Here is a 26,775-nt window from a genome sequence, read left to right on the forward strand (position 1 = left end):
AACTTCATCCTGAGTGCGTTTTTGTTGAATCAAGAGTTTTAGAACTGGCTTTCTATGTTCACCATCATCCCCCTGATTGGGGGGGGATCCTTTTCAACCAATCATAAACACTTTCTTTTGTGATCAATACTTTGTCATCCATTGATCTCATTTGCTCAATTTATACCTTTGATTTAATTGAGAAGTACAGGCCTTCTGTGTTTAGTTGGGGGATGGACTCCCACCCTCATATTTAATTTAATGTGATTCAAATGGCTATAATACATATGCATATCTCTGTGTGTATTTCCTTGCATTTTTGAGGTTCCTTTTTTTTTTTTCATTTGACTTTTGGATGGATGCCCATTTTTTTTTTTTTATCACACCTAGCCAAGATTAGACATAATCTATGATAAGGCTTTACTTTCTTATGACAGTCAAATAAAATAATTCTTTTCATGTCTTATTGTTCTAGAGATGGGCAAATCTATGACTTTTCAAAATGGAGTCTTCAAAACCTGTTTATTATCCCAGGAAGGAATTGATCAGCCCACAGAGATCAGAACTAGGAAAAGAAAGAGAGGGCCATGGTAGGGGGAGATTGCAGATTATTGGGAAGAAAACAGTGCTGTGGGGGAGGGGAAGTGAAAGGCAGCACAGCTGAGTGGGAAGACCACTGGATTTGAAGTCACAAAATTCTGAGTCTGAATCTCACCTCATAGTCAAGTCTCTTAGCCTCTTTAAGATTCGTGTCATAAGGTATTGAATAAGGGAGCAAGACTAAATGATTTCTAAGGTCCCTTGTAGCTCTAAATCTTAAAATTTCATCAAGAAAATCAAAACTGTAATTCTATAATGCCTTGAAAAGTTCTACTCTAGTATTTATAGGAAGACTTGCATGATTTCCCTCTTCCCCCAATATAACAATAATTAGATTTTTAGTGGTAAAGAAGTCTTTCTTCTCTATGGTGGATGGCTATGGTTGGGGCAGGAATTTGAGAAATATACATGGTGGATAAATAACTTTCCATTTATATTCACAAATAGGATTGAACCAAAAGGCAGTATATAACTTCTGGTAGGAGCAGCCTTCCAGAAGGAAATATTGAGAAAAAATTCTTGTATTTCCTCAAGCAAAAACCCACAAGAGAAGCAAAATAACCCAACAAATCCAAATCCAAAATCAAAATCCATTTTTTAAGAGTTATGGTACTTATTGAACAATTGCCTAGCACTGTGCTAGGCCCTTTGAGGGCCTAAATAAAATCCTGGTATAAATACAGAATACCACAGATGGCAATGAAGTTCCTCCATATTGTGTACTTAGAAATTACTTAGAAGGATAAAAGATCTTTACTTGCTTGGAGATTTAGCCTATCTAGCAAAAGCGTCAAATTTTTGCTTGGCTTTTTAGTAAATGGAGAAACTCAAATAAGTGAGAAGAAAAGAGAACTCAGAGAAGTATATGATTTAGTCATGGCAGATGAAGGAAAAGTGAAAGGAGTCACAGAGAAAGGAGTTGAGGGTATGATTATTTTTGTCATTATAGTGATTAATGTGACATGTATACAACCCCACCACATCTGGATACATTCATATAACTTAATAATACACATCAGGAAATCCCACCCACAATGGGCAAGAAGCCACCCTGAAATAACATAGGCACGTGACCCCAAAGTGGCAGTGGCAGTTGGTGAAACTGGAGGGAAAGCTCATTGTGCAGCTGAACATGCTGTTTTTAGGGTCCAAGAGTACAGAAATGAAGGCAGCCTGGTGGTGACCAAAGAACATCATGTCTCCTCACTCTCATAACCAAGCTCAGCTCACTTGTTGGCTTGAGCCTGGTCTTCTAAAGTATCTTGTTAAGGTGACTCCTTCCCCATCACATGGCCTCAGGCTAAATTCCAAAATAGTCATGAAATCAATAAAGCTGAATTGGCAGATTCTAATTTTTAAAAGTATCATTTAAACATAACTGTTTTTTATAAAATAAACAAACAAACATATGATCACTCATTTCATACTGTAAATTTATTTGTTTATTGGGAGGGGGTTGGACAGAGGATTATTCTCCTGATTAATGAATCTGCTTAGTTAGTAATTTGAAGGAAAATGTTGAGAGTAGAAATGTGAAGAGGCAAGAACATACATGTTTTAAGGAATGATGAATTTTGGAATCCTTTACCATAAATCATCAGTCAGGAGCAGCTAGTTGACAAATGTGGCCTAGAATTTTTTAAGATCTGAATTTCAAATCCAGTTTCAGTTATTTACTAGCTGTGTGACACTGAGCAAGTCACCTGTTTGCCTCAGTTTCCTTAAATGTAAAATGAGCGGGAGAAAGAGAGGGCATACCATATTTACCAAGAAAATTTCAAATGGAGCCATGAAGAGTTAGACATGACTGAAAACCAGCTGAACAATGACAGTAATAAATGAGGGAGAGGAGAGAAAAAGGAGGACTAACTGCCAAGAATGTTTTTGTGCTATTTAATTTGCAAGTAATAGTTTGATTCACTCTCTGAATTGACTTAGGTGATAAAACTTTGAAAATATCCATGCTAAACAGTAGGCTATGACATGCTTATAGAAGAAAAGCATCCTTTTGATAGACTAATCAGCCCCTGAATGGAAGATCTTTTTCTAGCATCTGGTGTCCTGTGTTTTTCTAGCTAGCATTTTTAGAGGATATTAGGGTTTGCAAAACACTTTCCCTGTGGAAAGAGCCAGATTGAGCAGTGAATAGAGAGCTCTGGGTCAGGAGGAAGACCTAGCTCCGTGATCCTGCGAAATCAATTTTAACCTGTTGGTATCTCAGTTTATTTATATGTAAAACAAAGATAATAACAGCACTTACCTCTAATAGGTGTTTTGAGAATAAAATAATATACACAGAGCACTTTGTCAGCTTTAAAGCATATTGTAAATACAGGATGTTATTGCGTATATATTAATTTCCTTGTTTGTGTCTCACTATACTCTGTGGAGTAGGTGCTATTATTTACAAATGAGGAAACTGAGGTAGTGAGAGGTTAAATGAGTGAGCGGTTCTTCCTCATTGGAAGTGCGGCACTCTCTCTACTATGGTGCATCATGTGAGTCTACTGCGAAGAACCTGCATCCATTTCCTCCAGTTCTCAGACATCCTTTAAAGTGCTACTCCTGCTGAACTTGTCCATGCTTCCTAAGTTCACTTGAGGTTGTTTAAAGTTGAAGGAACAGCATTTCAATGAATAATTTCAATTTTCGTCCTCTCAAGTGGGAAAAGGCTTCCTCTGGATGCAGCTGTCAGAGTTTAGGTTGCCTGGCTCCATGCCGGAAATGTTTTTTTAAAAAGTGACTTGATAAATTATGAATCCTATTTCCTTAGTAAAATGGGGAATTTTCTTTTGAAAAATTTGACCCCAAACTTCTCTGAATATTTGAAAGGAAAGTTGCATGTCAGGAGTCCTGGCACTATTGCTAACTAGTTTCAGAGTCTTGAGGAGTGATCTAACCAACCCCTTCACCTTAGACATGAGGAAGCTTTATGCTAAGGTGAAGGGGTTGGTCTAGAGAGCTCTATGGCACCTCTACAAGCGTGAACAATTTTGTGATTTGCTTGACAGCAACAGAGTGATAGGCTGCATTTATATGTATTGGATGCTCCTGCCACTTGCTACTTGTCCAATAGCAGGAACAGTCTGCATTGACTTGTGTGCTGACTTCTTTAAACCTTTGGGAAGGCAGGATGTCACTTAATTATTCAATGAGGAAGTGTCATGTTTGTTTTCTTCACAGGAGGACGGAAAGTATACTCAAATTTTCAGCCAAATCATTTCTCTTAAAGTCTCTATTCCCAACAAAATTTGTGGTCCTAGCTACTGGGGAAGATGTGGAGAGTTAAAAGCCCTCCTGGTTGGTTAATAATCTAGCCGTGATGATGAAATGTCTTCAATGTATTAGAAAATTACAGAAAAATCTACAGCCATGCACCCATCTTTGATCTGAACTGTCTTTTTCAATCTTTTCAATCAGTGACCCCCTTGCACATTCATAGGATGCCTAGTTTATTAAACATAGCAAAAATGTCAGGAAAATTGTTAAGCTTTCATTATTTGGGCAGCTTCTGTCCCAACCTCTTCCCAGAAACCTTTTCCAATTTGACTTTCAAGTTTGTCTTTCAAGGGTTTCAAGGGACTCTAGGCTTCCTAAAGTCTGTAGAAAAGGCTGAGTGGGGAGAGAATTAAGGAAAAGGGAAGAAGTGGCCTCTGGCAGGATCTAGATTCTGGGCAATGTTCTAGATTCTGGATTAGGTGAGTGAAAGCAAGGAGAGTAGCACGAGAGATGTCTGGACTCAGTAACCACTACAGGTTTTCCAAAGCTGCCATTTCCTCTTAACCACCAGACCAGTGTCACACTTCTGGGTTCTATTGCTGACCAGCCCAGAAGAAGGCAGAAACCCCTGCTGCCAGTGACGCAGAACCTGACTCCCAAAGCTCATTGCTGGCCCCTGCTGTGGTAGGCAAGGTGTCCCAATGCAGCTCCTGCCATCTTCTCTGCTCCCTACTCACCTCAGAGAACACAAATAAGTCCAGATCCATGGACCTGCTCCTTGTGGGTCCCTGGGGTGGCTCTTGACTTCTGGATATGTCCCAGGCTCTTAGGAAAGGAAATTGGGGATCATCAGAAACACAACTCCTGGGTCCATGGGGAAGATTGTAATTCAAACAGATGAGAGGATGAGTTGTAGACACTACTTAAATGACTTTTAGTGAATTGTGTGGTTCTTTTTTATTTCATTTTTTTTTCTAAATAGAGCTTATGGTATCTAATTGCCACTTTTTTTTCTTTCCTTAATATTTATAAAGTCACTGACATTATTAACAATTAACTGCTGCAGTTTTTGTCTAAAAAAGACATACATGTTGTCAGGAAATTTTATTCTAGTTACCTTTTAAAATTGCAAATTTTAATCCACTTCTTTGGGAGGTGGAAGCCTTATCAGAGTATAAAAAGCACCTGAGCAATTTCTTCAGCATGCGAAAAATTACATTTTTCTTCAAGCTTGGATAATTTAGAAAGGGTCTGGTGGAAATTCATCAGCTTTCAGAGATTCAATTAAGGAAAGATTTTTTTAAAAAGCAGAGAAGTATTCACGAATAGTGTGATTCTAGGTTTGGCATCCCTCCACTTTCTAGGAGATAGTAAGTACCTGAAAAAAATCATAGGAAAGCAGTCCTTCCACAACCGTGTTTCTGACCTTGTGACTGCAACACTATGAACTTGACAGATTGGCCAACCATGGACTGCTGCTTAGATTAACCCTGAGAATGTTCACTGCTGATGGGCAATTGTAGTCACCTTTTCCGGATCCTCATCCACCTTATGCCCAACAACGGTAGGTGTCCCCTACAGTCTTGGCTCTGTCTTGGACATTCTTCTCTCAGCCTTTGATCGGCTTCCATAGGTCTAATTATCGTCTTTATGTAGAGAACTCTGAGCTGTATGGGCCCAGCCCCATTTCCTCTGCTGAGTTCTAGTCACACACTTCCAATGACCTAGTAGACATTGTTGTTACTTGTTATTGCTAGATATAGGCTGTCCTCTAGGTGCCTTAAAATCAACACGTCTAAAACACCATCATCTTTTTATATATAATGTATTAATTTCATAATTATAATTTTTTTGACAGTACATATACATGGGTAATTTTTTTTTTTACATTATCCCTTGTATTCACTTTTCCAAATTTTCCCCTCCCTCCCTCAACTCCGTCCCCTAGATGATAGGCAATCCCATACATATTAAATGTGTTACAGTATATCCTAGATACAATATATATGTAAAACACCATCATCTTTCGCCCCTCTTTCCCATTGCTGCTAAGAGCACCTTCTAGCCATCTGAATTTGCAATCATCACATCATCCCCAGTTTGTCATTCTCACTCACTTTATATGTTCAATCAGTGGCCAAACTTGAAAATCAGCAAATGATACAAAATAGGATTTTATTCGATTTATTCTGTTGATTATCTGGACTTAAGAAAACAACGGAGAAGATATGAATGCACTTAAAAGTGTGTTATTACATCCTGGCCCCCACTCACCTGGAGAAGCAGTAGTTAAACATTTATCATTGTATCCTTCATCCTCAGGAGATACAGTTGGTTGCATTAGTGAGTTCTCAAGTGTTTCAGAGTTTGTTTTACATTGTTGCTATCCTTGTATACTTGTTCTGCTCACTTTACTTTGCATCAGTTCAAATTAGTCAGAATTCTCTGAAATCTTCTCTTTTGTTGCTTAATAGGAACGCAAGGATATTCCATTACATACATGTAACACCAATTATTTAATCATTTACCCAATTGACCAATCTAAGGTTCTGGAAGTTTGTTTTTCATCTCCTTCCCTTTCCTTTACTCCCTCTTTAGGAAGTTCAATTTGCTTATAGTTAACCCTTCCTGGTATTATCCTCCCTCTTCTCCAAATATATGGTATACTTTATTTTCTGTTTAATTTGATGTATTCTGATAATAAATTCTTTGTGTGTTTTCAAATCTTCTTTGTTCATGTTGCATGAGTGAGATTCATCTAATTTACGTGCTCTCCATCCCTTTCTCCATGATTGAATATTTTTCTTCTTGTGTAAGGCAATTATGAGAAAAAGCAAAAACCTCCACTTTATTACTATATAGATATAATATTCCTTCTATTCTCCTTTTCTGTTTCCTTAAAACTCTCAGAAAAGAGGCAATCCACCTTTAGGATCTTGGTTTTTCTTATTTAGCTTCCTCCATAAATTTTTAAAATTTAATTTTATTATTTATTATTTTTAAAATTAAATTAAATTATTTATTTAAAGCCCCAGCGACTTTTTTATTCTCTTTTTTCAGTTCCAAATTCTCTCCGCCTTCCTTACCCAGTGAGAAGGCAAGGAAAACAAAACCCAGTACAAATAAATAATTGTCTTTATTAGTCATGGTCCCCCCCCCCAAAAAAAAAGTGAAAAATACCCTTCAGTCTGCAATCTAAATCCATCACTCTACTATCAGAATAGATAGTATGTTTCATCATGAAGCCTTTTTGTGTTGATCAGAATTACTAAATCTTTCAAAGTTGGTTAATTTTTTACAGTGTTGCTCTTACTGTTTACATTTCTCTGCCAGGTCTGCTCATACTCTTTTACATTAGTTCTTTTTTCTCCCCAGGTTTTTTTTTATACCATCCTCTTCCTCATTTCTTACAGCACAACAGTGTTCCATTCATGTAGCATAGTTTGTTCAGTTATTACCCAACTGATGGACATTCCCTTAGTTTTTAATTCTTTACCACCACATAAAGAACTGCCACCAATATTTTTGTATCTTTTGGTCCTTTTCCTCTTAATTGATCTCCTTTGGGTATATCTCTAGTAGCTAATATTGCTGGATCAAAATGTTTGCACAATTTAGTTGCCATTTGAGCTTAGTTCCAAGTGGCTTTCTAGAATGGTGGGACTAGTTCATAGCTGCATCAGTATATTAGGCTATCTATTTTTCTTTTTTTTTCCCCTGAGGCTGGGTTTAAGTGAATTGCCCAGGGTCACACAGCTAGGAAATGTTAAGTGTCTGAGACCAGATTTGAACTCGAGTCCTCCTGAATTCAAGGCTGGTGCTCTATCCACTGTGCCATCTAGCTGCCCCCAGACTATATCTTTTTCTACATCCTCCCCAGCATTGGTTATTTTCTACTTTTGTCATTTTAATGCAATGGATGTGAGGTGGTACTTCAGAATTGTTTTAATTTATATTTCCCTCATTATTAGTGATGTAGAGTGGGGTTTTTCGTTGCTTGTTTATTCTCTTGATTTCTTCCTCTGAAAACTTTCTATTCATTTACTTTGACCATTTATTAATTGGGACTCCAATATGCTTGAAGACATTAAGGTTTGAAGGGAATTTCTTCTTTTTATTCCCATTAGAATTCTAATTACTCAAATTACTCAAATAAATTTAATTTTTTAGATTATTTTTAATCCTTGTGATTGTATTTCAAAGTTCTTAGATTTTTTTCTTTATCAGAAATGCTTTAAAGTCCGCCTGAAAATCATCAGAAGTGTGTTAAAGATTTTTTCCCATCTTTGCTCCCTCATGTAAAAGTATATACAAAGCATTTTGATTGCTAAGTCTCTATGTTATGTTTCAGGATCTCCTCCTATTACTAATACAAACTGCTAGGACTTGTGTGATGATGACTTTGGTGCTTGGTTTAAGATGCTTGAAGTATTTTTTTCTTTGTCATAGTTCTGGATTTTGACTATGACATTCCTGGGAATTTCTTATTCTCAAGAATAAGGAGGATGTTGGTGGATACTTTCTGTCTTAATTTTACCCTCTGGTTATAATAAAGCTAAGCAGTTTTCATTTATGATTTTTTTTTTTTCTGAGGCAATTGCCCAGGGTCACACAGCTAGGAAGTGTTAAGTGTCTGAGACCAGATTTGAACTCATGTCCTCCTCACTTCAGGGCTAGTGCTGTATCCATTATACCACCTAGCTGCCCCCATTTACAATTTCTTAAAACAAGAGGTCCAGACTTATATGTAAAATGTGTGTATTTTTACAATTTTTTTTACATATACTTAAGTATGTATGTATGTATATGTGTGTGTATATATATATATATATATATATATATATATATGTGTGTGTGTGTGTGTGTGTGTGTGTGTGTGTGTGTGTATATAATATCTTTCAGGGAGTTCTGTGATTCTTAGATTGTCTTAAATTGACCTTTTTCTATACCACTTATTTATGATATCAGATTTTTTACATTTTCTTCTATTTTTCAATCTTCTGATTTTGTTCTAATATATTTCTTCATTTCTCATGGAGTCACTGTTTTTTGTTTTGGTTTATTCTGTTTTTAAGGAATTTTGTTAATTGAATAAGGTTTATCATTTTCTATTCAAAACTATTCTTCAATTCTTTTTTTTTTAAGATTTTGTTTATTTGTCATTTAATTAATTTTTTTCTTCTAGATGTTCAGATCATTTTTGTGAAAAGACCATTTCCCCCCTTTTCCTATGAGTGTCTTTTTGTTTTTAACTGTTATAGAGTTAGTCTCTTCTTTAGAGGGGTTGCTAGGTCTACCAATATTTTTATACTAGTTGATGTTTTCTTTGATTTATTCATATTTCTTGTTTTAGTTATTAAATTGGGGTTTTGTGGCAGGACCAGACTCCTTTCCCTGATGGGCTTTTGGGTTGGATGATCAGCTCTCTTTGGTTTTCCTCTTAAGTCACCTGGGTTCCTTCACCTACCTCCACTTCCCCTGCTTAGATCTCCCTCAATCTCTGAGATCCAGAACAGTGGATCTTTGGGACCTTCTTTGATGTCTTGTTACAGACTATTGGGAGTTTGAGAGCCCTTTGCCTGGGATGTCTCAATCTGAGTGCTGCAATGCCCTGATGTGTGCTGCTAGTACCTTCCTTATTGTTCTTAGGCTTCTGGCTGGCCTCATGCAGCTCTGGGGTGGAGTAATTTACTTTAATTTCTCCTTGCATTTCCCTATCACACAGTCTGATGTGAACTTCAGAGTTTTGTTGAAGTAGTTACGAGAGAGTTAGGTGGTTTACCTCTGTTCAGGTGGCTATCAACTAAAAGTCAAAAATCAGAATATTCTAGTTCCTTTACTTTCTTTTTCCTCTCAAGAAATCTCATTTTTCTATATTCTTCCTAATTTTTAATCCTTTGAATATCTTTTCCTACCCCATGATCAATTAATTGTTTATCCATGCTAATGGAGAGGGTAAAAATTTTAGATAATTTCTACTTGATTTAAGAATTTGTTCTCCAATATTTTAACAAGATGAAATATGAATAATCATCCTGTTGGTAATCAAGAGCTGACTGCATGTTTTCAAAGTAATCTACATTCTTTTCCTAGATAAGCCAAGAAAATAAATCAAAATGGCAAGTGGCAAGCTTCAAACACATGCGGGTCAAACAAAGTTGGTCCGAATGCTCAAAGGATTCCAAGGCAGCAGGATCCTGGCACCAAAGCTGGTCTCAGAAGAGGAAGCCAACAAAATGGTAAAGTCTATTCACTCTTGGGATCACTTGGAATATAGATTTCCAAGAGAATCATCTGACATGTTTTTGTTGCTCTTTACCTTTCTCAGAGTAGCAAATTAAGAATTAGTTCATGATTAATATTCAAAACATGGCAGCTGGTTGGGGAAAAGAAGTGATTTTGGAAAAATCTATGAATCCCTTAAGCCCTCAGAAGTTCCTGAAATCCTAAGAGTAAAGAAGACTATAAAGAAGTTTGGAACACCCCAATTTATCAGCTGAAATGAAAATATACAAAAAGCTGGGGTTTGCTAATAACTCTTTAAGTTAGATTGAGTGGCTGGTTATTTGGGATGGATAATAATAAGATAATAGGAAATATTTTGATTTTCAGGAGAATTTACAATTCACAAGAGAGCACAAACCCTGGAAAATACATGCCTATTTTTTGATTTTTAATTATATTTTCATTTTATAATTCTAAAAATGAACCTAATATTTGAAAAAATTATGATTCAGAGAGCATGGATTATTTTATTTTTTGCTTGTTTTGTGGTATATTCTAACAAAATTAAGAAAAAAAAAGAATTACCAGCTTTATTTGGTCTTCTTAATGGTATCTCCTCAAAATAACCCCTAAATTTAATATCCCCAAGAGATGCTAAAAATGGGGTCTTTTTCTTGAAATTATATTAACCCATATTCCAATCTAATATTGAAAAGCCTGTCCTGGGGTTTTGCAGAAATGTTGAAAACTGTCTGTGCATATATTTTGAAAATAAAAAGCTTTTTTAAAAAAGGAAAAAAAAGAAAAGTCTATCCTGGTGTACAATTTTTTAAAAAAGCTATAATGGAAAGATGCCCCAATGCACTTATGGTTGATTCAGGCACTAACATGAAATTTTGAAGGGAAATAAACTCTTGGGGAAGACATTGATTTTAGTTCCAAGCAAAATAGATCAGATAAATAATGTACCTTTCAATTTTTTTTAAACCAAATTGTGTCAGATAATCTGTCTTTTAGCAATTATGGATATGCATTCAACAAATATTATTAATACTCACTCTGTGTCCGACAATTAGTAAGACACAATGATAGTTCAACATAGTCCTTGCTCTCAAGAAACTTACCATCTACTACTATCTATTCCAATGTTCTTTTCCACTAGGCTGAAAGCCTAAAGGATCTCTATGGGACAATCAGCAAAACCAGCTGGACATAGGGACATATCCACTCATGAACCATGAGTCACTTTGGAGTGGGAAAGGCAGGATTATCTATTGCCAAATCAAAGGAGTTCTGTCAGAAGGCAGTGGAGGTGATAAACCATCATGGAGACAAGCTTAGGCTAAACCAATCAATACTCAATAGTAATGGAAGGAGTGGGCTGCAGGATCCCAGGCTAGAGTTCTGATTTGTCCAGTTTGTCCCCAGAGGGCAGCATTAAGACCAGTGGTTAAAGTTACAGTGAGGGGGATTTTAGATTAACATAAAGAAAAGCTTCCTAGTAATTAAAATTGTCCAGAAATGGTTTGGGCTGCCTTAGACATTCCTGGTGCACTATGGGTCTCCAAGTAGAGGTTGGATGACCACTTGTTGGAATGTTATAGAAGGGAGTCATTCTTTTGGTAGAGTGCACTGGAAAACTGACAGCTCAGGGATTTGGTGATTCCACACCTTAGCAGTTTCAGGTTTTATTCTCTTCCTTCAATAAATTAAGCCCTTCCTTCTTGGTGCTATTCACTTTTCTCATGTCTTTTCTAAGCCTTTTGCAGCTCTTTATGAAGTCCCTGCTCTGTGTAAACATTGTTGTTGTTCCATCATGTCTGAATCTTCTTTCTTAGCAGAGATATTGAAGGGGGTTGCCATTTCCTTCTCCAGCTCATTTTACAGATGAGGAAACTGACGCAGGCAGGGTGAAGTGACTACACACCTAGTACCCATCTGAGGTCAGGATTGAACTGGGGAAGGAGAGTCTTCCTGACTCCAGGCCCAGGCTCTGCATTTCACAAAACCCTAAGTGCTGAAGCTCTTTGGGGCTGGTGGGCAAGCCCTAGCCACATCTTCACTCCCCCCTCTTTCAGTTGCAGTTTCCACTGTAGACAAGCCCACACTTATCTTGGTATATGGGCACCCCAGAAATAATAATTACAAAACAAATAGTGATTATAAGCATGGATTTTTCATTGTTTCTGTCTGAGAGAAGGTGTGTTAATTTGGTTATTTTCATTCTAATGATGGACTCTGTTTTTTATTGTTTTTAGTTGGTCAGCATATGTTTATTATGTTTTGTATGAGCAGGCCCTGGGGGTGCAAAGAAAGGCAAAAATACTTCTTGCTCTGAAGGAACTCCTATCCTATATAGAGGAAAACATGAAAAAAAAGTTTGTATACATGACATATGGTGCAATGGAAGCCAGTCTTAGTGGTGGAGAATATTGCTGCTTGTTTAGTTAATTAATTTAATGTAAATATTATGTTAAGTGTAGGTTGGAGAAAGGGCCTGGACCAATGTCTTTTTGTGGGCAATCAGATAATATCTAAACTTTTAGGGAGAACTTTAAAAAATCACATGCATACTTGAATAACAGAATAAACTAAGCCCTTCCCTTTTGATGCTATTCACTTTTCTCATGTGTTTTTAAACCTTTTTGCAGTTCTTTATGGGGTAGCTGCTGAGGTTAGAAGCGGAGGGGAGTCCCAAGCATGTGGCTTTCCCTTCATAATCACAATTAAATTTTAAGAAGGAAAATAAAAGAAAAAGATCACACATGCCACTTCATATTACCCTACAAGGAGCTCCTAAGTGCAGAAGCACTCTCTTTTGTATAATTTATTTTAAATATTTCATTAGAAGAATGTGGTGGAGTCCTAAGTCAGTCCTGATGGCTGCAGACAAATGATTTGTGGTGGGCATGAACAAGAAAAACCTTTCTCAGGGTGGTCCTTGGTGGCTCCTTCAGCACCTCTTATTTTTAATTCCAGCCCAGCCCCTCCGAATTCCTGAAGGAAATGTCCCTCTCCACAGAAGAGCGCCTGTCTTCTACTCGAGTGATGTGCCGGCCACAGATCACTGAGCTTTTGGATATGGGAGAAACCACTCATCAAAAGGTAGCTCACCATTTCTCAAGGATGCCATATTTTTTCTTTTTATTTCCTATCTTGTTTTTTAATCTTTGCTTTAAAATATCAAAATATCTCAAAAGCAAATTTTAACCCCTGATTCAAATGTAGTTTTTTTGGAGGAGGTGCTCAGGGTCACCCATAGTAGGCTGAATTTGAACTCCTGTCCTCCTGAGTCCAGAGCAAGTGTTCCATCCACTGCCTCACCTAATTTCCCTTCAAATGCACTTTTTATCCTTCTCAGAAAGCCCTTTGGTGTCATGGAGGTGTCTGGACTCTAAATGACACTGCTATTTATTTGCAGTTTCAGGAGCCAGGTAGAATACTAGAATAGTCATGCCCAATGAAGTAGTCTTATCTGAGAAAAAGGTGATTTCTCAAGACCAAGAGAAAAGAAGTATTGATACCAACAGTATATTGTTCCTTTTTCCTCAGTCTGGTTTCCATATCCAAACCAAAGCTTTGAAGCACTCATAGTGATTTTTAATGCTTTTCCAAACCCCAGTAAAATTGTGTTGCCATCAATCATAGAAAAAGCCAGCTTTCAATTTCTGTGAGTGAAACCTGGCATTTAGACAGTTGTGTGTGTGCGTGTGTGTGTGTGTGTGTGTGCATGTGGCAGAAATTCAAACACCTGTGGAATGAAATGTTGTGCTTTGAATAATTTGTCTTTGATCTCATGAGAATATGTTTGTTACATAAAATTGTTTCTCTTTTTTAATTGAAGGGGGAATAGGAAGGAAGTCCAATAATTTTTATTTGTTGAAAAAAATAATAATAGAAGACTTTCAATCATTTCTATTGAAAAAACTAGAATTAAAATCTATAAACACAGGACTCAAGAGAAGCAGAGGAAGGTAAACAGGGAGAAAATATGTATCATTTAAAGGTTAAACTGAAAAAAAATATATATGTTCAGGGATAATGTGATTTCGAGGAAGAGGCTGGAGAAGGGTTCACAGAGGAGCCCTTGAGTCTCCAGGCCAGGCCACCTTTCCACAAGGCGCCCACTAGGCATGCTTACCTAGGCTCTAGGTGCTCCCAACTCTGCCCTCTTCAGGCTGACCCACTTGCACCCTGGCCACCCCACCTCCACAGCACCCCCATCCCGGTTCCAGTTCCCCTTCATCTATAGTCTTCACCCTTTAGAAAGTATCTCATGGAGATCAAGGGAAAAGGAGTCCGAGAGGATGCTGTGAGAACTGAACATGCTGTCCCTATTCTCGAAGAGCAGTCTTAGGGTCAATGGCCAGGGTGTCTGCCCGTGGCAGCTCAGAACCTGAGAAGCTTGGAAGACTCTGCCACAGGTCAGGCACAAATGGTCCATGTGAACCTCTGGGACCTGTGCACCTTGTGCATCTGAGCTACTGCCATTCCCTCGCGGCACCCCTGTGGGGCGGTGTTTCCCACATCACACGGCTGTTCTTCAGAGACCTTAAGTGCATCCTCGTGTTGTTCCTCCACCCTCCGTGGGAGCACATACAAAGGCCCAGAGACTGGGCAGATCATATGGTTAAAAAGGACTTCAAATGCCCCAAAACCACCCTTCTTGGCAAGCAAAGCTACACAGAGAAAGCCTTTGCAGAATGAAGTTGCCCCAATGCTGTTTCCAAGTGCTGCAGAAAGAGAACTCTTTTGCAAAATGATATTGCCCAAATGTTGTTTCCAACTGCTGCAGAGAGAAAGAGAAAATCTTTGAAAAATGAAGTTGCCCCAATGTTGTTTCCATCTGTTAGAGAAAGAGAAAGCCTTTGCAGAATGAAATTGCCCCAATGTTGTTCCAACTGCTGCAGATAGAGAAAGCCTTTGCAAAATTAAGTTGCCCCAATACAGTTTACAAATGAATAAGAAAAGCCATTTTGTTTTTAGTCAACTCTTAGGCATCCTGTGGGCAGAAGGAGGAAAACAAAACCTTCTTTCAAGCACATCCTCTTCATGCCTCTAATTTAAAAACTGAATTGTTCAAGGAGGAAATGGATACACAGCTGAGCCACAGCGTTTATTATCTTTTGTGGGCTCAATCCAGGAGCAGTGTTGGGAGGTGGGGAAATACAAAAGAAGACAAGACTCCTATTGTTGCAGTGTTTATAGCCTAGCATATTTCTCAGGGTCTATTATCTGAGCAGTCTTCAAATTATTTGCCCTAAGAAAAGACAATATTATATCTATTTGAAATATAAGGACGAGGTTTATAAAATGACTTTTGGGTGTGGATGTAGCATGGACCCTTGGGGATCTTCAACCTCTAATGAAGCTCATTTCTCAGAATCTTGTTCATAAATGCAGAAAAGAAAAAAATACAGGATGACAAAGGAATCCAATCAGATTGAAATACTGTTATCTAAATAGAGATATAAAAATCTCACAGACCTCAGTTTCAGAGCCACTCCTCTAAAGGGTTAATTAACCCAAACCACTTAAGCTAAAAGTTATTTCTCACAATGACTTAATACCATATTCTAGAGGATGATCATTACATAGCTACGGATGGAGTTGATTCACATGTGTCCCGGCCATTTTTATTGGGCACATTTTGAAGTCAGGACTACTTAGAAAGGTATTGTGAGACTGTTAGAAGAGAGGAAGACCTTGGGTCAGTGAAGGCCTCTGGGAAATTAAGACTCCCCCCCCACCCAATGCTAATGCACAAGGTAGAGATGAAGGCTTGGATTTCTTTAAAGCATTAGCATGACCCAGATGCCCATTTGGAATCTTGGTGAAAAGCAGGGGAAAAAGCATGAATTTGTGGGGAAGGATGTTGGGTGATGTGGTGGGTAAAACAGCGACCCTAGAGTCAAGAGGGTTCAGATGTCTCTTGACTTGTTAGCCGGGTGACCCTGGTCAAGTCGTTTTATCCCAAGTGCCTCCAAGACCCCCAGCCACCCATGTGATGCCACCTTTAGGTGAATGGCTCTGCCTTCTCTCCACTGTGGCTGCTTTGCCAGAACCCTCAGGGCTACTGTCGGCAGTAAGGCACATTCAGACCTTACTAAATCAGAAACCACCATGATTAAAGTTTGTAGAAAACCGGGCCCACAATGCTCTCCAGTTTGTCCTAGTTTGACCAGATTGGAGGTCTCCAGCAGATGCCCATGTGGCCAGTCTGTCCTCTCCTCACCTGGACCTGGGGCATAGGAAGCAGCCACTGGAGGGACTAGGGATGGATGGACCCCGGAAGAGGAGACCTGGGGAGCAGGGCTGTCCAGAGAGGGTTAGATTTCTTCTCAGCCCCAGGACACAGAGGAATACTTCATTAAAATGCAAGGATAATTTTCATAATGATCAGGGTTTGTGTTGTTTAGTCATTTTCACTCATGTCTGACTCTTCATAACCCCATTTGGGTTTTTTTTTTTTTTTTTTTTTTTTTTTTTTTTTTTGGCAAAGACACGGCAGACAATGTTAGCAACTTTCTTCTCCAGTTCATTTGACATATGAGGAAACTGAGGCAGACAGGTAAACTGACCTGCCCAGGGTCACCCAGCCAGAAAGTGTCTGAGGCTGGATTCACACTCAAGGAGAGGAGTCTTCCTTTCTACAGGCCCATGACTACCCCCTAATAATCAGAACCATGAACAGATGCAGTGGCTGACTTCACTAGAGCCCTGTGAGGGAAGGCTGCACCGGCCACTTGTCATGGATGCTCCAGAAGAGAGAGACTAAGTGGTCTCCAAAGGGCCTTCCTGCCCCGAAACCCTGGGAAGTGGAGGAGCAATAAACAGCCTCAGATCCTTCCTTCTCACTGGCCCTTTAAAACATACATTCACACACAATATACATCTCATTCGTGTATACATACATATAGACACATCACACACACTATCTCATCCATATATACACATTCATATATACAAACACATGTCACAATACACAATCTTATACATGTGTATGCATATACTGTACACATGCACATAGTATACATATGTACAGATATGTAATAGGGATGGTATGGAGGCCTTCTTGCGGGGGGACTAACTTTCCTTTTTACTGGTAACCCTTTAGATTGTGGGTTCTCCACTTTGAAGCAGGAACACCAATTAGGGGCTACTGTAAAGGTCTAAGCCAGAGGAGTTCCTTTCCATTTCAGCATTTTTTTGCTCTCACGTGAAGGCTGCTTCCCAGTCCCCTTTCTCAAGCAGCATAACTTCTGGATCCTAAAGTCCCCATCAAGACATGATGGATGCACCAAGAAGTTCTGACCCATTCACATCCACCCATCTATCTCCTTAACCTCTGTCTGCTTTTCTCTTTAATTGACAATGCTAATATCGATCAACAGTGACATAGCACGTAATTCCCCACCACATTTCTTAGGCAGTGCCCAGTATTAGGCTTTGTATAAGACCGTACACCTGACTTGACTGTTCAGCCACCTTGTGAGATGCTTTTGGTTTCCATGGTCTGTCCTGTTGCCTTAGCAACTGTTGCTGCCTCTGGAAGAGGAGAGCCAAGGCAAGGACCTTTTGCTTCCCTTCATCTTGAAGGCTCCTGCATCAGCTTCTGTGGGGCCCAGCAGAAGGTGGCTCCATACTCTCTCTTGCCTTGTTTTTGGAACATGGCTGTCATAAGTCTTGTTCACCCACAGCCTGCCTGCTGCCCTGGAATTGGAAATGGGGAAGAGAAAAATTTTGTTCTTGAATTGGAAAGAGTTTTCCAATCGTCTCTTTTGGTTAGGGATTTACTTGTTCTCATCCTTCTTTATTAATACATTGATTTTTAAGGCAGTAAGTTAACTGCTAGTTCTCACTTTTAGTGATGGTAGTGTTAGACTGGCCCTCTGTTAGCAAATGTCGTCCTTGAAGGTGTCCCAGAAGTTAAACCTGAGCTCTTTGGAGGCCTCCTCATGGCGTGGCCATGATCCTGGCTTCCTGAAGTATGGCAGGGCCTAGCAAGGTAGGATGATCTGGTGACGGGCTGGGGTTTTTGGTACTTTTTGGTACCAAGCACAATCTCATGAAGATTGGAGTAGCTCATCACCAGGTAAACTAGAGGGTAGAATGACGGACCAGGTCCACTTACTAAGTTGGAGAGGGGTCGTGATGAAGGCTAATGGAGGCGGGATCCATAGTTTGCAAACCTCATTTTCTTAAAGTATTAGTTATAGTTTAAGTGTAAAAATAGATCAACAGTTTTTTTCCTTGTCTTGTGATTTGTAGGGGAATCTTAACAATTTTGAGGTACTTTTAATTTTTCAGTTCTCAACGGTTGATCTGGATCAGACCTTATTCCAGCCTTTCCCATCGGAGATTGTATTTCAGAACTATGATGCCTGTGAAGTCTTAGAAGTACCACTGATTCTTAGGAACAATGACAAAGTAAGTCCTCTCACTTAGGCATTTCAGATTTTCCAACATATGTAATAAAAATTGAAAACAGATCCAATTATACTTGGAAGTATGAGAAATAAATATTTTAATTGGTATTAAAGCAGGGGAACCTAGTGCCTTTAAACTTATAATTTAAAGCCTTGGGGGCAGCAAAGATTGCAATAATATAAATGGAGGGAACAACTGAACAATTTAAATTAAATGCTATTGGGGCAGCTAGGTGGCACAGTGGATAGAGTACCAGCCTTGAATTCAGAAGGACCAGAGTTCAAATCTGGTCTCAGACACTTAACACTTCCTAGCTGTGTGACCCTGGGCAAGTCACTTAACCCCAGCCTCAGGGGGGAAAAATAATAATTTAAAGCCTTAAATATTTAAGACTGCTTGAGTTAGTGTTAATTTTTACAACTATGGAGTAATAATTAATAGAGTTTATATAAAAATGCAAATTGGAGAATCCTTATATTTCTTTTAAAGTTTTAAATTATATTCAGTGGATCATGGACATAGTAAAATAAGACACTATTAAGTTCTACAAAATCTAATGCTGTTTTTATGAAGAAAAAACATTTCTATCCTTTACTTTTTCTATATGAAATAAATTACTCATAGATCTCTTACTTGGACCTCCCTCAATTTTAAATAGTCTTCAAACTTTGTCTCTAAGCAAGAACTCTAAATCTAGTGTGTCTATAAAAGAGTGTGTGTGTGTGTGTGTGTGTGTGTGTGTGTGTGTGTGTGTGTGTGTATGTGTGTGTGTGTGTTTATAATTTTGGCAAATTTGGCAAAATTATTTCAATAAGATGGGCTTCCTTTGTAACTGTATGCATTTTTTTGTACACATTTCGAAGAAAGGATCCATAGGCTTCATCTGACTTCCAAGAAGGCCTAGCTACAGACTAGTCAAAGAAGGCTTCTCTGTACTGTGTGTTGTTAAGACATCCTGGGGTCAGTCTAGTCTTCACCTTCTCTTTGTTTCTCAGAAAAGTGCTTCCTTCCCAAGCTTACTTTGTCTTCTTCAGAGTCAAATTAGACAGTATTTCAAAAGCAAATATTAAATGTCCCTGGGCTCTGCATGACACCTGGAAGAAACGCTACAAAGAATAGAACAAGGTCAGTGTGAAGAACAAGGAAGCGCGAAAAATGATGGAGTGAAAAAAAAAAGGCATCTGAGAGATGCAAAAATTTAGGTGTCAAGGCAGATGGGAACATTTGTAAGATGCTAAGAGTACTGGGCGAGGAGAGAAGGAATTTATATATAAGGAGATGAGAGAACAAAATGAAGTCTATACAAAAAGCTGGGAACGTCAAGAAGATTTGCAGACATTTCCGGTGTAATAATTCATGAAAGGAGTCAGTGAGGCCTCTCAGAGATCAATGGGGTAATTTAGTGGCAGAAAAGGTAGACTCGGCAGAAAAGAGTAGATTTAATTCTTGGCTGCAGTGTTAGCAAGGGAGGATAATGGGGTTAAGACTAAAAGAGCAACTTGGAGAGGAAAAAAATGCTTCAAGGAGCTCAGGGTCACATTTATAAGCAGAAGTTACACCACAAAATTCAAGTAAAAATTCCAGTAAAAAGATCTCTTTTTGGTGTGTGTTTGCCAGCTACTTCAGTTTCTGTTAAGTAAGAATATGACTTCATAATTATTTATACAGGCTTTACATTTAAGAACATATCTACACTTCTTTATCCATCATATCTATTCTATTATCTACCTATCCATGTATCTAAATATGTATCCATCTACCTATTCATCCATTTATCTATCTGCCTATCTATCCATCCATCCCTCTCTTTCTCTATCTGTATGTATCTGTCTTGTCTTTTTATCTATCTATCCTGTCTATCTATCTATCCATTCATTTTTTATCTATCTATCTTATCTATGTTTGCCTGTTTTTCTATCCATCCATCTTTTATCCATCCTGTCTGTCTGTCTATTTATCTATCCATCTATCTTTTTATCCATCTATTCAACTATGTTTTGTCCACTCATCCGTCCATTCATCCATCTATCTGTCTATCTGTCTTTCACCTTGAGCTAATTTATACCCCTGCCTTGTGTATCCTACACAAAACACATTTTAATTTGTTAAGTTTCTGGTTGAGAATTAGGAGTTCTGAGTTCCAGAAATAGCTATTTGACCTTGAGCCAATCTGCCCTCCTTTGGTCCTTGGTTTTCTTCTCTGAAAAAAAGGCAAAGATTGCTATATATGATCTCTACAACCCAGTCCCCACCCCTAAGCAGAATAGGACTTTCAAAGAAACAAAGGGTACAACAAAGTTTGGATTTTCCATTTTCCCACTGGTGTCCCAGCAGCATCACTATACCAGCTCAGGGTCAGGTCTCCACTGGGAGCCAGACCCAGATTCTAAATGCACTCGTCATTCTATATGGGGTCCAGTAAAGAAACCACACGATGCCTGAGAGACACTTTGGGAGCACTTCATGAATAGGACAAAATAACTTCCTGTCTTGCTTAGGGGTGGAGGCAGGGAAGGAGGGCCGGCCAAGACCAAAAGACCTCCTCTCTACTCTCAAATGGCTCCTCTTCAGGGAGGGCCACCCCCCACTCCAACCTCAGGAATAAGTGCTTGACAATTTTTAGATGATCCCTGGATTGTGACCATGTTTACTTGACCTCAATAAACCCTCCTTCCCAATGTGATAGCATTTCAGCACCATTAGTTTACAGCCTGTAATCCAGAGTGATCATTTGAGAGAGACTGCTTAGGCATTTTATCACTCACTTTAGAGGGTGTGCTGTTGTTCACTTGTTTCAGTCCTGTCTCACTCTCCATGACCCCATTTGGGCTTTTCTTGGCAGAGACTCTTCCCATGGATAATATTCCCTGTTTAACTGACTAGAATTGAGATTGTGACACAAGTCCTGTATTCTTAAAATACTTCCACAGTCAAAGGTAATAGCCAATGATGAGCATGATTTGGAGACCTGACCTGTTGGAATTATTATTTTTCTGATGTCTGTCCCAAGAATTTGTGAATGGGTGATTCTTAGCCCTGACCAGAAGCCCACAAAATGAGGTTTTTAGAGACGGACCTAAACAACCTTGCTCGTTATATGTCAGAGAGCCGTTGGCTATTAGAACTAGAAGAAATCTTAGAGTTCATCTCGATTTCCCATGAGAAAAACAGATGCCCAGGGACAACATGTCAATTGCCTGAGGGTCACATAGCTGGTAAGGGATATGTCAAGCCTGGAAACTTACCTGGGAACTGATTGAATCAAGACAAAGAGGGTCCTCCGAATTCACCCCATTCTCATACTCTTTAAAACCTCATTTTCTATTCATTTTCTCCTGTTTCTCAGAGATGCTCCATCTGCTCATAATCATCTATGTTTTCTCTGCAGATTCCAAGACTGGTGAAAATTGTTGAGGAAAGTTCCCCTTACTTCAAAGTTATCAGCCCCAATGATATTTGTAATAAAGTAGCCCCAGGAGTGCCATCTACATTCCGGATCCTCTTCACTCCAGAAGAGAACAAGGTAAGCTGTTCCAGTCATTCAGGAAACTGGTGTCTTTGTTATTGGATCATTGCTACCAAGACAAGGGAAAGAGGAAAATAATAGCATTTATAGAGTACTTTAATGTTTGCAAAATACTTTATGTATATTGTCAACTTTGGTCTTTATAGAAGTCATGTGACCTGGGTCTATTATTATCTTCATTTTATAAATGATATTAAATGACTTAGCTATAATCATAGTCAATACATTTTTTCAGACAGGATTTGATTTCAGTCATTCCTGACTCCAAGTGCAGCATATTATCCACTGAGCTAACTCACTTTAAAGTAAAAACCAATGTGAGTTTTTAAAGACTATTTTCTTTTTTTAATTAGGAAATTTATTTATTTATTAGATTTTTATTTTCAAATTATAGTTTTCAACATTCACCCTTGCAAAACCTTGTGTTTCAACTTTTTCTCTCCCCCTTCCCCTCACCTTCTCCCCTAGACAGCAATTAATTCAATATGTGTTAAACATGTGCAATTTCTCTCTATATATTTCCACAATTATCATGCTGCACAAGAAAAATCAGATCAAAAAAGGAAAAAAAATGAAAAAAACAAAAATCAAGCAAGAAAAAAACCATAAAAAAGTGAAAATATTACGTTTCAATCCACATTCAGTACACATAGTCCTCTCTCTGCCTGCAAATGACTCTCTCCATCACAAGTCTATTGGAATTGGCCTGAATCACCTCACTGTTGAAAAGAGCTATAATCATCAGAGCTGATCATCACATAATCTTGTTGTTGCTGTGTACAATGATCTTCTAATTCTGCTCATTTCACTTAGCATCAGTTCATGCAAGTCTCTTCAGGCCTCTCTGAAATCATCCTGCTGATCATTTCTTACAGAGCAATAATATTCCACAACATTCATATACCACAACTTACTCAGCCATTCTCTAGCTGATGGGCATCCACTCAGTTTCCAGTTTCTTGCCACTACAAAAAGGGCTACCACAAACATTTTTGCACATATGGGTCCATTTTCCTCCTTTAAGATCTCTTTAGGATATAAGTCCAGTAGAAACACTTCTGGGTCAAAGGGTATGCACAGTTTGATAGCCTTTTGGGCATAATTCCTTATTATTCTCCAAAATGGTTAGATCAGTTTACAACTCCACCAACAATATATTAAGTGTCTCAGTTTTCCCACATCCTTTCCAACATTTATCATTATCTTGTTATCTTAGCCAATCTGAATGAGTGAATGAGTTGTCTTAATTTCCATTTCTTTGATCAGTAGTGATTTAGAGATTTTTTTTTCTTATGGCTAGAAATGGCTTCAGTTTCTTCATCTGAAAATTGCCTGTTGATATCCTTTGACCATTTACCAATTGGAGATGAATTGTATTCTTATAAATTTGAGTCAATTCTCTATATCTTTTAGAAAGAAGGCCTGTATTAGCATCCTTGGATGTAAAAAAATCCCCCAGTTTTCTGCTTCCCTTTTAATCTTGTCTGCATTGGTTTTGTTTGTACAAAAACTTTTTAACTTAATAAAATCAAAATTATCTATTTTTACATTTCATAATGTATTCTTTAATTCTTCCTTGGCCACAAATTCCATTCTTCTTCACAGATCTGAGTAGTAGACTGTCCTTTGTTCTTCTGATTTGTTTATAGTTTCACTCTTATGTCTTAAATCATGAACCCATTTCACCATTATTTTGGTTTAGGGTGATAGCTGTTGGTCAGTGCCTAGTGTTTGCCATACAATTTTCCAGTTTTCCTAGAAATTTTTACAAATAGTCTGTTCCTATCCCAGAAGTTGGGGAGTTAGGGTTTAATCAAACAGTAGATTACTATAGTCATTGATTATTGTGTCTTGTGAACTATTCCACTGACTGACTTCTCTATTTCTTAGCCAGTACCAAATAGTTTTGATCACTGTGTTAAAGACTATTTTCTAAGGAAAAAAGCTTTGAAAACACAATGTATGTAAGTGTGTTTCTCCCTACCTTAGAAAAATTTTTATCTCTTAATTTTTTATTGTAAAAGTGTATTTAAATATAGAGAAAATAGGTGAGTCTATGTACCTGGCAACAACAAAATCAGAGGAGGAGAAATATTATCTTTTTAATTTATAAATATTGTTTTAATAAAAATTAAACAATTTTATTGGAACTCTTAACTTGACTTTTAAGTTATCCTCTTCTAAAATCAGCATTTTCACAGTATTATAAAATTTAAATGGGTTATAAATTTCTATTTGAGCATCATTTTATAGGCAAGTGTAGCCATTTATTTTGGGAAGATTAACTTGATTCCTGTTACATAAAATCCTAGTTTAGAAAGAAAGTGAATATTATCTCTATATTCTGGATCAGGAGTGGGGAATGTCCAGCCCACAGGCCATAGAAGGCCTGCAAAATCATTCGCTAAGGCAACCACAGGCAATGATGAACTGAAAGCTAGATATAACAACCTGCCACTGCTTGAGTTCTATAAATTGATAATTTTGTATGATGCATCAATGATGTTATAAATATCCAAATGGCCTTTGGCAAGAAAAAAAAGGTTCTAGGCCAAGGAAGATAATGACTTTCACCCTAATATATTGGAGAGAAGACTGCAATAGGAGATAGAACACCGTATTCTAGTGAGCTCTGAGACTTTGGGCAAAAATCTCTTTACCTTCCATGAATTCAGTTGCTTCAGCCTCAACACGTCTAACTTAAAGGCAGTGAGACAGACTAGAGAATCCTTTGGAATCCTTTCCAGTGTCAGGATCTATATGATTCTTTAAAATGCTCTATCCCAGGCACATGGCCACCAATACTACCTTTGGACTCTTATGTCTCTTTTCATGGCCTTCTCTTTTGTGAGTAGATCTCAGTCGGTTATTGGGAAAACAGAAGAAACTATTTCTTCCCTAAAGGGTAAGGATGGATATAGATCCCCAGACTACTCTAGGAAAAAACTATTCAGAGCAATTTAACTGCACGATCCCTTTTGCCTTTGGGATTTATGACTTAAACGTTGATTGAAATTCAAAATACAGGGACAGACAATTGTATAATATGAAAAGAGATGATACAAAGGTAAAAGTGTAGTAAATCAATAAGAACCTCTCCAGATAGTTTTTTTAATACTAAATTTATATATTTTGCTTTCTGGAATATCATATTACAAACTCTTTGCCTCTTTGTGGCAGTTATTGTTAAATCTTTGGTAATCTTGTGGCTCCTTGGTACTTGCAATCTTTCTTGCTGAAGAAAAAATGCTAGAATTATTTTTTTTTTCCTTTGGAAGCTTTAGATTTTGTCTGTAATGTTCTTAGGAATTCTTATTTTGGGTTTTCTTCTAATTGGTTCTAAAAGATCTAGGAAGTTTTATTTTATGATTTCTTGAAATAGGATGTCTGAACTTTAAAAAAAATTGGTCATGACTTTCAGGCAATCAGGATGCTTTTAGAAAAAAGTTTTTATTAGTAATTTAAAATTTTTCTCAGTATAGTATTTCTCCTCCCACTTAGGCAGCCATCTCATATAGAAAAAATATACTTAAAAGACAAAAAAAAATAGAGGGAAAAATTGGGATAATTGAACAATATATCCAAAAAGTTGTAAAAATATGTCCAGTATGCCATATTTATATTCTAATGATTCTTAAACTAGCTCTTTTCAGTTTGTTTTCTAAATTATTTCTGATATGAGATTCCTTAAATTTTTCTTATTTTTTAGTCTTTTGACATGTAACATTTCTTATTGTCTCATAAAGTTAGTGGCTTCTATTTGGTCCATTTTAATTTTCAAAAAGTCTGTTATTTGAGAGACTCTCAAGGTATAGACTGTGGGCAAAAATAAAAATCATGGGAACAGGAAGAAGCACATATCTCCACTATCCTGCCTACGACTAGAGTTTTCCTGAAGATGAATCTGTAGAAGATGGACTTATTAAATTATATTTTTATTCTTTTATTCCATTTTATTTTTGTTTAATTACATTTTTATTTTCAGTTATGAAAAGCAATGACTTTATCTACTTTGCACAATAATTGTCTATAGAGAGTAGACATAAAAGAATAGGTGGTTGTTCACTATGTCCAACTATTTGGGATCCTATTTGGGATTTCCTTGACAGAGATACTGGAGAGGTTTGCCATTTTATTTAGCAGATGGGGAAACTGAGGCAAACAGTGACTGTGATTGGATTTGAACTCAAGGACATGGGTCTTCCCAAGCCCAGTGCTCTGTGCATCGTGGCACCCTAACTGCCTCTATGAAAGGCTCCTAATGGGATAACCCCCTGTCCCAGCTTCACCTGAATTTCATCTAAACTAAAAAGCTCAACAAGAACATGGCAATGGTAGGTTATCAATCACTCAGCTTCACATGAGCTGCAGGGTCAATCACAGGAGTCAAAGACCAGACACTGGCCAGAACCAGAAAGGTCTCCCGAGCTCTGGTTATCTCTCCTGATGAGGGGATACTTTTTTGGGTGGAAGGCTGGGTTTCAAGGGTTCTTTAAATGACCAAAAAGCAAACTGCTGGGAGCATGGGGACGGTCATGGACCACATGTCCCTGAGCTGCAGAGATGGCAGTGGAGAGTGTGTTGGGCCTTAGGTTTGCTTGGAAAAAACAGTGGGATTTCAGCAGAGAATGAAGGGTGAGCAGGGAGGCTGTCTTATATGGAGAGCATCCTACTAGGAAAACTGACATCTATGTCCAGGGTCTAAAAAGAGTAAGGTCAGTGGAGGCTGCATGTTGGATGCCATAGAGCACAGAGCATTGGACCTGGTGTTAGGAAGACCATAATTCAAATTCAGG

General features: G+C 38.0%; 1 protein-coding gene across 1 annotated transcript in view; it reads left to right on the forward strand.

The window, feature by feature from the left end:
* HYDIN (HYDIN axonemal central pair apparatus protein) overlaps positions 1-26,775 on the forward strand; it is a 414,007-nt gene that overhangs the window by 33,540 nt on the left and 353,692 nt on the right. The window contains 4 exon segments of the mRNA XM_074285934.1: positions 9,892-10,037; positions 13,003-13,128; positions 18,334-18,453; positions 21,842-21,976. Of these exon segments, the coding sequence (XP_074142035.1) occupies positions 9,915-10,037; positions 13,003-13,128; positions 18,334-18,453; positions 21,842-21,976 (504 nt within the window). The 5' untranslated portion in view covers positions 9,892-9,914.

This window comes from Sminthopsis crassicaudata, chromosome 2, assembly GCF_048593235.1.
Source record: "Sminthopsis crassicaudata isolate SCR6 chromosome 2, ASM4859323v1, whole genome shotgun sequence".
Taxonomy (NCBI): Eukaryota; Metazoa; Chordata; class Mammalia; order Dasyuromorphia; family Dasyuridae; genus Sminthopsis; species Sminthopsis crassicaudata.